The sequence below is a fragment of the Lycorma delicatula genome, chromosome 6 (genome assembly GCF_047948215.1).
Source record: "Lycorma delicatula isolate Av1 chromosome 6, ASM4794821v1, whole genome shotgun sequence".
In the NCBI taxonomy this organism is placed as follows: Eukaryota; Metazoa; Arthropoda; class Insecta; order Hemiptera; family Fulgoridae; genus Lycorma; species Lycorma delicatula.
This window is the reverse complement of record NC_134460.1, coordinates 106,444,270-106,458,820: the sequence shown is the minus strand read 5'-3', so window position 1 is coordinate 106,458,820 and position 14,551 is coordinate 106,444,270. Positions and strand designations below refer to the sequence as shown.

Sequence of the window (14,551 nt, the reverse complement as noted above, 5' to 3'; positions counted from 1 at the left end):
AAATAAAGTGTTGAAAAATACTGATTATAAGCGCCAGTAACTATGTACGGTGGATCAGCTAACTGCATTCCCGCTTCTACTCAGTCCTTGAACGCATGGCACTGTCATCATCCCCCCTACTGTACTAGCATTGTCCACACCACTTCACATGCCACTCCCAATCGAGTTTCTGCCCATTCTTGTGTTTACCCATTCTTAACTTAGAGCAGTTATAAAATTGTACATATTGGATATAAATTTTAACTGCAGAAAAGTAAATTGGACTTAAAATTATTGTCAACAATTTTATGCTTTGTATTCTTATTTACAGTAACAAAATCATTTGTACACTAAGCAATTATGCATAAAAAAAATCTTCAACTTGTTAAATTGTTTTTATTCAGGCAAACAGAAGTTTCTCAAGGTTGAAGGTTTTTTGGTTTTTTAATGTTTTTTTTAAGTTTTTGTTTACCCTTAGAAAAAAAATAATAAAAATATTCTTATCTCTTAAAATAGCTTCTAATTCTTTTTTCAAGTTTTATTTAAATCTGCTTTTATAATGTCATTAAGATTTCAATTTTTTGTTTGAACTTCATGCTTCATTACGTGGGTAATTGTCTTGCCAAACTATAAATTTCAGTCAGTGACTTCATACTGAATTCTACTCCATCTGCATTACCCATGTCTTCAATTTCAGAGTTAAATTTATCTTGCTGCTGGATTATTAATTCCTCTACATCTTTCTCTGTGAATTTGTTTATAATTGTACGAGTTGTGTAATATTAGAGAGCTGAATTTCTTGAAAATTTCCTTCAATGTACAATTTATGTATTAGTTTCATTTATTGTGGAATCAATTGTTGGTTCGATTATTTTATTTACTTGAACTATATTCTTCAATAAGTTTTTCTAATTATCACATATAATAGATAATTTTATTTGTTTAACTGTATTGTTTATGTTGATTTTTTAATCTTCTATATTGTAATTCTTTACCATTAATAATGAGTAGATTTTTAAATTCTCTATTGTATTAATAAAAAAAACTTCTTATAGCCTGATGCAGATAGTTACCTTGAAAGCAGCAGTAACTTTAACAGTCTAGTCTAATGTTTAGTAGTAAGCCTAGGCTCTGCTGTATGAGAAATTAGTCTGAAATTAGTGAGAAATAGTCTTAAATTGTCTAGTACTGTGGTGTATTTGGTAGAAGAAATAGAATGTTTATTTTCTGATTAAAAAGTTTAATTACTTCTTAAAAAATAACCGTTTCTGTCTTTTCCAGCAACCATCTTTTCAATTATTTAACAGGACTGTGAAGCCTATAAGTAGAAATTAATGGTTTTTAGTAGATAAGGGTAGTTAACTTATGCTGAATTGTTGGATGTAGATGAATTTATAAAAATTATGTTGATTAAGATCAAGTCACTGATATACCTACTTCCAAATCAGTTTTCATAAAAAAAGCATTTTTGTAAAAGTTGGTTTTGTTGGAAAAACGGAACAATAGATGAAACTGAACATCTTGCTAGAAAAACATATAACTAAATTTTCAGAAAAAATTAGTTAGATGGTTTATTTATAAAAAAAAAAAATTTCTGTATAATAAATTTTCTAAACTTCTTATATCATTATATAAGTACAGTACTTTGATATGTGATTTCAAGTACTATGAAATTAAAATTTTTGTTACATTTACCAGATTACTAGAATATTTCACAGATAAAGAGATTTATGAAAAATGATGTCATGTTCTTTTGTACATAACTTAATAAAATAATAATCAGAAATCTTGTGCTGATGGGTCAGAAGTATTAAAGTCTCTTGCTGTGTTAAAAACAGCACAAAGCAAGAGCTTGGTGATAGGGTTACCGCCTTTTTAGCTCCAAACCTGTAAGGTTTATATATCTAGGTTCTCATTATCTCTGCCATTGGGAACTTCTCTTCTTCTGCCCTTGAGATGATTGACTAATTTCTGTTTATAATCCTACGCAGGAACTCTTATTGGATGATATTATCCAGAAGCTAGATGCAATTAATTTTTTTTATAATATTATTACTTCTTCCCCTCAACATTTCCCAATCTTATTTAATTATACATCTAGACTTGACGGGCTTGAAACTTCAAGTGATCTACACATAGCAGAAATGCCTTATTAGACAAAAAAAGAATTCAGTCAACTGAAGTGCATTATTTGTATTATGTTGAGTGATATAGCCATTAGTGAAATGCAGAAATTATAAATGAACTAAATACAGTGGAACCCGCAAATAACGGGCTCGCTTGTACTGAGAAAAATTCCGGGATTTGTTTGGTTTTCTATCTCATTTATGATAAATTAACTTGCTTTTAGCGAGGTATTGATGCATCATAAACTTGGTTATTACAAGCATTTTCATTTTTTTAAATACTGAAATCAAAAAAGTTAAATAACAACCAAATAATCTCAATGCAAGGGAAATTCCATTTCTTCATTTACAAAATATACACTTACAATTTATACATGAAGATTGTGACATTTTATCTTAGGCTTGTTGAGGTCAGGTCTGAGGGTGAGTAAAAGGTTTGTAACAGGATGTTGTACAGTACGTACAGTACAAGTTCCATTGCAGTATTACAAAGGCCGGTAGTTATTTTAATTACTCGCGTTTTTCTATTTGCAAAATTCCAGGAAAGACTGGGGCCAAACAACGATCCGTCAAAACCACCCAAACAGATTTATCGAGCTCTATAGCACATTTTAAATGATTTAAGTGAAAGTCTGAAGAGGAGCTTGGTTAAAGATAAATTTTACCTGTCTTCTCCTCACTGGTAAATTTAGTAGTCTAATTTTCAGTTTAAAAATACAGTACTGTACCATAGAATCAGTTAAAGTAACAGTATTGCATTAAAGTGATCGATTGGATATCCAGTAGCCAAATAGAGTACAGTAATACTGTAGTCGTGTCAAAAAACTGTACAGTTCATTTTAAAAAAAGTGTATTCTATTAACTCCAGTTCATTTGTAATGAATGATGTCGGGTGGTTAATGCTTTTAAAAATTATTGAGAATGTGGACGAAAAAAAAGAATTTCAAAAGACAGTTTTAGACGGATTCTATCGGATTTATGAAGCGAGCTTGGTGTAACATATCACAAGTTACAATTCAAAAGTTTTAAAAAATCCAGTCTCATTCCACGTCATATTTCAAACCATGATGAAGACCACTCTCACACTCTCAGAATGGATTCAAACTCTTAACTCAACAAAAAATCAGCCAAATGAAAAATCATTCAAATGTACTCAATAGACGACTACGTAACAGCCGATTATGACGTACATACTACGAAATTTCGACTGATGAAGACATTATTACTGGGGTAACTTACAGTCATGCAGGTGATAACAAAGCTGAAACTGAAAACGAAGATGAATGTACTACTGTCCCAGTCATATCAATGATTGATGCCAAAGAATGTTTTAAAAAATTAATGGAGTTTAATGAGACTAATCAAGTAAGTGTTGAATTTGTGGACTTCTTGAATAAACTACAAAACTGTTTTGATGATTACAGGTATAAAATTATTAAAAAAACAAAAATAAATGATTATTTTAAGGCTAATTAGTTTGTATGCACAATTAAGTTTTGATGTATACTGTTAGAATGAAGAGAAAATAGATTAGAATGATTTTTTAGATTTAATAAATACAGTTTGTGTGACATAGAAATCTTTGTGTGATGTTCATTTGTTACTTTCCTCGATGATTTTGGTAAGTTCTACTGCACACTTTTTACCATTTTTTTTGCTAATTCATTGAACACTAACAGTTTAGGTTAAGAGCAAATTGTATTAGCGTTTAAAAATTGTATTACATCTAAATTTTATTTGTTTACAAAACACACATTGATATTTTATTTTAATATAGCTTCTTCTTAGGAATACGGTATTTTTTGTATTAAAATAGATAATGATGGCATAAAAATTTACCGTTACAGGTGGGCACTCGGAAGTACCAAGCACATTTAGCTGTAACGAGCATATTTGATCGGCCCCTTGAATCTCGTGATAACCAAGTTTTACTGTATTTTCAATCTTAATAATTGAAAGAGAGAGGGGTTATTGGCACATAGAAAGAATGGACAATGGAAGAATGCCTAAGTGATGTGAAATCAATCTGACGAAGGGATTAAATGAACAAGTCCAGAAAATGAACAAGAAATGAAAAAGGAGAGAACATCAGAAGTCTTCTTTTGTTTACAAAAAATGTTTTTTTCCAAGGCAAAATATTTGCACTAAAAATTAAAAATGTATACTGATAAACAATTCATGGGTGACCTTAATATGGTTGTCCTTTCCCAGTTGTATCCAGCAGGGTTAATTTATGTTTTGATTATAACTTTTATGTCATGGTTTTTCAGATAGGATAGTTATTCTACATCATTTGTTGATTTCATACTTTTGTATAGGTTATTTTATTAAATAAGATAAAATCCCAGCCCTTAATGCTTTCATTTGTAGTTTTTTCATGTTGCAGAATATTTTTAGATACTGCAAAAAAAATATTTAAATCAATTGCAATGTACCTATGATTTTACTGATTTCAGTCAAAACACATAATAACAGTGTTAATATAAATTTAAAAAGTATTATAAGGTCTTGCCTAGAAGATTGATTCTTGTGAAATTGATTTAAAATGGCATTGAAATTGAAATAATAGAAATCATTGTGATGAATTATATGGAAAAGAAAAGTGTTGGATATTACTACAGATTACTCTGGATTTATAATTTTACATCACTCTTATCATAACACATTATCATATGCTTGGTGAAGTGCTGTCAGTAACTTAATTTGATAGTCATCAGGAAAGGGTTTACTTTAAACATGATTTATAAAATTAATTATTTTATGGGCATCTCATTCTTTTTCGTGCAATGCAGTGTGGGTTCATTATAGTAATGAACCCACACTGCATTGCACGAATCCTTTTTAAATCCTAGCATGTGTAAATTCTACGGTGCTGAAAATATTATCTCTAAAATTACTTATTTGGTGACTGTGATTTTTGTTTTTTTTGTTTGAAAATTTGCTGATTTACTGTAGATCTGTTTAATTACTGCTTTTATCATTTAAATCACTTGTATTGGTGTTATTTTTTCCCTGGCACTAACCTGTCATTTAAACCTATACAATTCTGACTCACTTTTTTTTTTACATATTTGCCTCACTATATATGTCTATTCCTTTTTTGTTATAGGTGCCTCTAGTTTGTGTGGAATTGTTGCAAAAATTATGCAAGGTGTGTTTGATGTTGTCTTTTCATGCATGTAATATAACTTTAGATCATAAACCAGTATTATATTTATAAAACAATATTGCTTATTTGTAGTTTTTATCATGGTTTGACTGGTTTTTCTTCAGTAATGGTTATTTCACCAATGAAACTATTTCGATTCTTTTGGTGTCGGGCTTTTGCCTTATAAACTTCAAAATACCTCCAGAGGTGTTGAGACATGGTTTCAGATTTGTATTAATTTGAAGTATAAGTAAGTAAGAAAAATATGTTTTAAAGGTAGTGTAAGTATGTAGTTATGTTTTTATAATTGTTTTTTCAGTTTGATTAGTTTTTATGTATGTTTATTGTAGGATAGATGTTTTAATTAAATAATTGAAAAAGTAGTTGCTATCCTGATTTCTATATAGTTTTCTTTCAGAAAAAGATAAAAGATTGAAAATTGGGCATAATTATTGTTGTCAGTATACAGGGGGTATAAAAATGAATATTGTGGTTTTAAAGTTGTTCATTTAATATTTGAACTTTCTTACAGTAATTAATCACAGATAAAATGAAAGAATAACTGTTAAAATTTCCCCTACAAGTGTTCAATAGCAGTCTCTTTCACGTTGCAGCACATATCCAGTCGATAGTGGTATTCAACCTATACTTTAACCATCATGTCTGGAGTAATGGAAGCAACAGCTGCTTCAATCCTTTGCCCCAAATCAGGTAGATCAGTAGGTAGCAGAAACGCATACGCAAAATACTTTATAAATCAAAAAAGAAAAAATTGCATACACTCATATCGGGTGACCTTGGAGGTTACTACAAATAAGCTTTGTCATCAGGTCAATGCTGACCAATCCAGTGATGCTGATAATTTTAACAATTACATACAGAATTACACCAGAGAGGAGGTAGTGCACCATGTTGCCAAATAAAATTCTCTGGTCTATTTTCCAGTTGAGGAAAGATGTACAAATAAACAACTTATTGCATGCTGAAGCAAAAAAGAATAGCCTGTAAACTTGCCATTGGGATATTGCACAGAAAATCTGGTAGAGTGTATGGGGATTTTCAGAACCCATGGACATTATGTATGCTAACTTTTCCACAAAGATGAAATGTACTCATCACTAAATACAATGCGTTCAACAAAGTTGCATTCTTAATATTGCAGCATTTCTATTGTGAAGTTGGCACAGATAGCATTCAAAGCCTGCAATTGCGGTAAGCTGATGAATAAGTAAGTATTTCTTTCAAATATTGTATGCTGTCATTACCAGCATTGTTAGTTCACAGCTGGCCTTCCTAACAGATTTTTTTAGGACTATGCAGGAAAGACTCCCTGACATGTTCAACATTTCTTTGGACACCCTAAGTCGCATGATATAAAAAAAATATCTGATCATTATCTAAAAAAACCCCATTGTTTGCATGTAAAAATATCTGATCACATATTATTTCAAACTGCATGCAATCAACAAATGTTATTGTGGTTTGGATGATTACAATTAAACTTTTTATGAAATCCTCTTTGAACTGTAACCACAGATTCTCACTTTGTTAGTGAGAATCAACATCTTCAGTAATGACGTTGTTAAGCGAAAAGGTAGGGAATCGATCTACAGTCAGCCATGCGTGCAACTAAAACTGTCCTATTTGCTCTTTGATTCTAGCCTTAAATCAACAGTGTACCTTTATCCAAGAGATATAACAAATTAAAACACTGATATTCTTTTTTGTACACCTGGTATTTATATATATTTTATTGATGACAAAAGTTCAAATTTATTCTCCATATAATTATATTAATTTTTAAAATTAGGTGAAGATGGTGAAAATATAAATATTTAATTATTGATATTTCCTCTAACAAAAAAGCTTGAAATAAATAAACAATATTGTAGATAATTTTAGAAAATTAAAAAAAGTTTTTTCTGACTCTTTTTTAAACTGGAATGATCGTTTTTTTATCTTTAGCTTATTTATGGCTAACGTTTCTTGTTTATTTTTCTTTTATTGATGGTAAACGCTTATTTTTAGTAGTCCTGCATACTTATTTATGAATAGTAATAGATGTTAGACTATACACAAGCCAAAAGCTATCATAGTTAACAATAGTGTAAAATAAATTCCATATTAACTATTGTTACATGTTTAGAATTTTATTTTAAGTGCTGCTATATAAACACATACCAAAATTTATATATAACTTCATACATGGCCTAAGCGCTATATTTTAATGGGCATTCTTAATGCATATTTTATTTGAAACATGATCTATTTAATAACTTTAGTTAAGATTTTCACCAGTAATCATACTAATAAATTTAAGTAAACTTCAGAAAATACAAGAAGTGTAACTCGAGAAAATAAGTGCTTTATACATTTTTTTTTACAAAAGGTATATTTCATATTTTTTTAACTTTACTTAACATTTATTGGTATGATTATTGATGAAATGGTTTAAATTTTTTTTTAAAAAATAGTAATGGAAATATAACTTTACAATTGATAAAAGTGGATATTGTTTCTAGTAACTTGGGTTCTCTTACCTATTTCTTAGTACTGTGTAAGTAATATTACTTCCATTATTAGGAATAGCTCTTCTCATCACTAATACATGGGGGCATAAAAGTGATTAAAAAATGGAAATAATTGGATTGATTGTTATTTTAAGTTGAAAGATCTAGCTACAATAGACTTTGCCAAATATCTTAACTCTTTCAGTACACAGTCATTTTTATGAATATCCTTCTTTAACTGCCAGCCACTATTTTAATCCTCTTCTTGAAATTCTGATAAATTTTAGTGTATTTAGAACATCTGAATTTATTCATAAAAATGCAATTCTAGTACTAAAATGAATTCAAACCCTCAGTGTCCTCTTTAATTCCATATGCCACTTGTGTAGCATTCAATAAATACTTTTTTCTATCTTTCTCATATATATTTGTATATATCTCTTAGTTTAGATAATAGTTATTGCCAAACACTTATATAATAATTTACAGAAGTTGTTGAAAATGATGTCCATCCACATCATTTCTGTGCACTAGTCAAAACGTTTGATCATGTTCCTGCTTTTCTTGCTTGCTGTAGCCTGTCTATTTCCTGGATGACATTGGTAATATTTGTCTTCAATTTCTGCAGGGTGTTAGGTATTCCTGGATTGCTCCTACAAACAATTTCTTTTAAGGAACCCCCACAGAAAGTAGTCTGGACTAGCCAGATCCTGATCTTACTAAAATCCCTGGATCTTAGTGGCCATAATCCTTTAGAAATGCTTCTTCCACTGAAAAAAATCCTGTAGCATCTCCATAGTTAGAGCAAGCTGTGTGGCAAGTGGCACTGTCCTATTGCAACCAGCAGTCACGCTCATCCTCGTGCAGTAAGGTTATGAATTGTTGGATAATTTCTTGGTAGGTGGCAGCATCCAGTTTTTTTTTTAAAAAAAGGGGTCCTATCTTTCATCACCTTGAAACCACACACCATATGCCTATTTTTTGTAAGAGTAGGGGAGAATCAAACAAACTGTGGGTTTTCAGTACTGCAGGTCTGGTAATTCTGACCATTACATTCCTACCAAGGTGAAACCATGCTTTATCTGTGAAAAACACTTGATCTAAAAAGTCAATGTTGCCTCTAATGAAATTCTCAAATCATTGAAAGAAGTGAACCCTCTTAGCATAATCAGCATTAGTTAGCTCACAGAGAACTTGCATTTGATACAAATAGCATTTCAGCATTATCCTCACTGCAGTGTGGGCTGAACCTAGTAAAATGTTTTTTTTTCCCAGCTTAGTTTCTGCAACGATTTATGAGGAGATCTTATAACTACCACTTTCATGTTCTGTACAACTTTGTCATTAAAACTGACCTGTCTTGGGCATGTTGTGGTGTAACATTGGATCTGTTTCATGAAATCTTTTAACTAACTTCTGAATAAGACTTTTCACTAGTACTTCCTTTTCAAATTTCTCTCTGAACTTTCAGACATACATGAGATTTTGTCTAAATAAGTTTCCATCACAAATACATGTTCTTTAATAGTTAAAACGCATTCAAACAAACAACACATGATTATGCAACCTTGTTCAAAAGCCCGTGCTCAACACAAACTGGCAATAAAATGTGCAGACGATAAATAGTCCTCCCCACTACACCTCCAATTGTACATCTTCCACATTATTTTACCCATATCACATGAATATATGCATTTTACAAAAATATGCATTTAGTATGAACTACTGAGCTTCTTTTAAGTTGAACGCTCTACATATATTATATGAAGTATAAACTACCAAAATAATAATTAAATAAGTTAAACTGACCTTATAAATTTCCAATAACTGGTTTTCGCAATATCGCTCATATTCAGTTGTATTAAAATTCTATATTTATTACATTAAATCATATTCTTTTTAATGATTTTTATTTTTTCCAAAATTATAATATAAACATAATATACAGAGAGAGGGAGAAATTTATACTAAAACCCAATTTATCATTAAAAAAATAAATTATAATTATTAATATTTTATGAAAATTTATTTTTAAAAATTGAAATAGTTTCATAAAAGTCTAAAAATAAAAGAAAACTGTTATTTTTTATATATTAGGATTTTTTCTAGGGTAATGCAGTTTTTATGATTTACTAAAATTCCATCAATAAAAAGTATATTAAATATTGCAATTTGTGGTTTTAACCACAAGTAAAAATAGTACTAGATAGCTTATACATTACAGAAAACAACATGGAGTCCATCCAATAAAAGCAACATTTTTATTATTACTGGCTTGTAATTTTTAGTAGCCAAAATTGTAATATTATATGCTTGGTTCTTAAAATGATAACTTGATTATACTATTTTTTTTAATCAGTAATACATACCTGAAATATCAGTATTCATAGTAGTAATTTAATCACTATTCTGTATTAAAAATTTTCATATTTGATTTTCTGTTTACTGATCTCATCATCTAACAGACTTTGTTCAACCATGCTGATTCAGGAGAATCTTGCACATTAAAATAATTGTTCAATTCTTACTGTCTTTTGTCATTTAACAGGAATTATGAAGTTTTAACTGAAAGGTTTGTTTACTCTTCTGTCAAATGGAAGCAAAAAGTAATAGTCACCATGTACACCAGTATTTCCCTTCACCATAAAAACAGTGTAAACATACTTATAAAGTAGTCAAATTACACTGGAAAATAAGCCTCTAAAACATACAATTTGTAGCATAGTTTTTATATTAAATTAGTTTTTTTTATAGAAAAGATTTTTAAATGAGTATTGTAATGAAAGTCATTAATTGTGATATATTTTGAGTAATTTTTTGTTATGGCTAGAATAATTTTTTTTAAGAGTTCTGAAGTGTGGCCTTTTTGTTCTTCTGGTGAAATTCTTTAAGCTTTGCAATTGTTTTCTTTTATGTTTTTTCAATTATTTGTTTGATCATTTTAAACATTACTTTTGGAAAAGTAATGAAGAGGAAAATTCATGGATTTATTAAATTCATTAATTTAGTATGGAAGATAGCAAGATAGCTATTTGATGTTTGATCTAATTATATATATCAATTTTTATAAGTCTTGGATATGATTTTTTCTTTTACTAAGTATTTATTTTATTGGCCAGTCATAGCTTATTGATAGGTTTTCAAAAATATTTTTATGCTTAATTTTGTAATATACACTAAAAAATGGAAAAATTACTTTAATGTAATATTTATTAAGTAGTAGTATATTTATTTTATGCCTTATTTAACATTGTTGTTACATGTGTGGCTTTAATTAATTATCTTTCTGCTGAATTAATTTATAGGTGCAACACATCTGAGCAGCCCTCTGGCTAAAGTTCCAAAGGGTCTTATTCATCTAAATCTGTCTCACTGTGGCCTCACATCTAAAGGGGTCAACCAACTCGCACATGCACTATCGCTCAATAAGCTTATGCCAAACACACTGACTTACCTGAATTTAAGTGGAAATAATCTTAAGGAAGATGTAAATGTAAGTAGAGTTATGCCATGGAAATTATGGAGTAAATTTTAATTTAGCTATTGCTCAGTGCTTAGTTAGTTAGTAAGAAAATATAGTCGTCTTAATAAACTAAAACAAAAAAAATGTTTTGGGTTCACCAGTTTTTCAGACTACTGGATGAACTTAAAATGCTATTTATTTATTATCTCATTAAGTGAAATTATAATCCTATCTTACTAAATAATGAAGCCTATAATGAATAAACAATGAAATTCTGTTGCAAGTATAAGTGTAGTTACTTATCAAAAGTGATGGGTTACTTGAATTATCCCAAGAAACCTCTTTGGTTGATGGCTACTTTGCTCATGATTTTTTAATGAACTCTTTCCTTTACAAAATGAAATAAAATAGTTGGCTATTTCCAAGATTTTTCTTTTTAAAAAAATGATTGGGAATTTCAGACTAATTTGGATTTTAATTGGACAGATGAATGGGATTGGAAGGATGGGGACATTAAATTATCAACTTCTTTATCTTATAATTTTGTAAATGTAATATTAAATTAAAACTTCAGTAGGGCATCTATCATATTAAAAGTAATTAAATTTTAATTAGGGATTAAAGTGGCAAGGGATGCAGTTAGATGTTTACAGGCCAGAATCTACAAAACTATGTTAAATATCTACAGACTTCCAGATTATCATGTGCATCAGATATGAAATACTGTAAAATGCTAGAAAATTAAATAATGATGAACACTTCATAAATTAAAACAGAAGCATTATAATAGATTAAAAATATTTTCTGTGTTTATTCTTAATGGATCAGTATAAAAATTGCCATAACTTGCACAACTTATTTCAAGTTTTATTTTGTTATAGCTCTAAGACTATCTCCATTGGCCAGTGGATTTTTTCAGCATCATTAAAAAATCCCTTTAACAGCAATTTTTATTTTGGAAATAGGAAATATTTACAGGGGGACAAATTTCTGAGTATAGGGTGTATGATTGAGTACGGATAATTGTAATTGGTCAAAAATTCTTTCACAATATTACTTGGTGCATTAATCTCAATTGGTGATCTAGTGCATTGTCATGAAGGAATTAAGTGGCGTATGTTGAGTACTTGGACTGATATGTGATTCGTCTCCATAAACATTCCAGAACATTAAATTTCCTATGATGGTTTGTTCCTTGAACATATTCAGGGTGATAACTGTCATCTAAACGTAGATGTGTTGTTTTTACTTTTGAAGACAGATTTTCTTGCTGGTAATTCCCATTATTTTCCACATCTGAGTCAATCTAATTCAAGATTTTTTCATTTCTACAAACAATCTAAGGATGTTTCTTGTATTCGACAGTCATCATTCCTTTGATTTTGAAAAGGATGCAGTATAAACTAGAGAAGAGTAAATCTTTTGCACAAATCTTGCAAAATATTGAGTTTTACCAATGAATGGTGTGTTACAAACAGAAATCAAACATCCAGGAGGCTCCTCATCTTCAAGGGAATTTTGAACTGTGTGAACCATCTGAATATCTATTTATGAGATAAACTTGTACTTTTGTATATTACCTCAATTCTATAATCGTGAAATCACCCCTCCTCAGTTTAAAAATAAAAATTATATTTTCTTTTGTTAAATATTGCTGACAGTGGACTCTTACTATCTACACAACATGGTGTCATCTTTTCCAACATCTACTTTGGCTCACTGTATTGCCAAACTGCATTTAAGGATAACTCTTTGAACTGGATACATTTCATCACTAGATGACACTTGTATTAGTCAATATAAAATATTTTTCAATTGCTGGATTGTGTTACAAACACATTAAAATCAAATGAATAAATCCTTCTCCTAAGAGAAGAATTCTGGTACTATGTTTTGCTGCATTATTGGTCTCAAAATATAATGTTATATTTATAATTTATGATAATTATTAGCTTTTTAAAATTACTTATTAAATGAGAACCTGTTATATAATGACAAGTAATGTTATCTATTTTGTTTAGGTATATCTTTTATTCCTATTTCAAGGTTAATGAAAGTGAAAAAAGTATTGCTAATTTTATTTGATACTTTTTTAATTATTTCAGAAATAAAATTATTATTTCATATTATGAAGTGAACTGAAAGTAGACTATATTCGAGTATATTTTGGTCAATACAATCTCCATAACATCTTAATATATCTTTAGGCAGTAGAAGGTAAATTTATTAAGAAGTCTTTTCTTTGAATTTGTGTAGTAAACGTTTATAGTGTTAATTACAGAAACCGTAGTAGAAGCTTGTATATATGAGTATAAGTATATATGTAGAAGCTACTTTGTTAATCTGTAAATTGATTTATGAATATTTATTTAGATTTCAGTTTATTTAAAAATGTTGTATTAATTTTTTCCATATTGACATTAGTTTAATTGTAATTTTGTGATTGATTATTTTTCAGAACCTTTGTAACTTTTTAGCTCAACCAAATATGATCACACATCTAGATATCTCAGGGACTGATTGCACATTAGAATCTGTGAGTATGTTTCTCTACTATCTGTTGTATTCATTTTTTTTTCTGTTTGAAAGTAAGATATTTGTTATATTATTATTCTCAGATTTATACAAAACTTAAATCTTTTAAATGAATTTGAAAAACAGTTTTTCTATATTGGTATTGTTTTATTTTGTTTTTATTCACTATACTGCATATATGTTATTAGCACAGGTCAGAAAATTAAATTTTCAAGTATCTGGATTATATTGGGGGTTAAAAAGGCATTATGAATGTTATATTTCTTGTAAAACTTATCTGATATTGTCTGATGCCAGTTCAAGGAATTTTTTTCTAATTTAAAAGTTTGGTTGTCACTGTTATGGATTATTATGTTGGTGTTTGCTATATCCTTCTGAATGATTTCTTAAGCAGTTTTGTTTGTAATTGCCCATTTGTGTTTTATTTTAACTAATTACTTAAGATAAATTATTAGATTTGCTTTTTGGTTGCAGAATGGGTCCTGTATTTTGCCTCGCACACATTTGTGCACTGAATTTTATTTCTGTTTTTATTCATGCTAGCATGGGCCAGAAAATTTGGTACAATTTCTGCTGTATTGTAGCACTGTTTTTATTATTTTTTAAATATATTTTTTGACTTGTAGTCTGTATTTCTCCTACCAATTTTATTGCTATATCACCAGATAATTATGTTAGATTTATCAAGAAATATAAAAGCTGGTGATTATTTATGTGGTGTATGTAGTAAATTTGTACTATTCATTCATGGTATATTAGTATATATAGTATATAAATAGTTAGAAAAATA

General features: G+C 29.1%; 1 protein-coding gene across 1 annotated transcript in view; it reads left to right on the top strand.

The window, feature by feature from the left end:
• The window catches only part of LRR (capping protein regulator and myosin 1 linker 1 leucine rich repeat protein), a 141,669-nt gene that overhangs the window by 44,382 nt on the left and 82,736 nt on the right, over positions 1–14,551 (top strand). Inside the window, exons 10-12 of the mRNA XM_075368286.1 lie at positions 5,215–5,256; positions 11,069–11,256; positions 13,685–13,762. Of these exons, the coding sequence (XP_075224401.1) occupies positions 5,215–5,256; positions 11,069–11,256; positions 13,685–13,762 (308 nt within the window). The remainder of the gene's footprint in view (positions 1–5,214; positions 5,257–11,068; positions 11,257–13,684; positions 13,763–14,551) is intronic.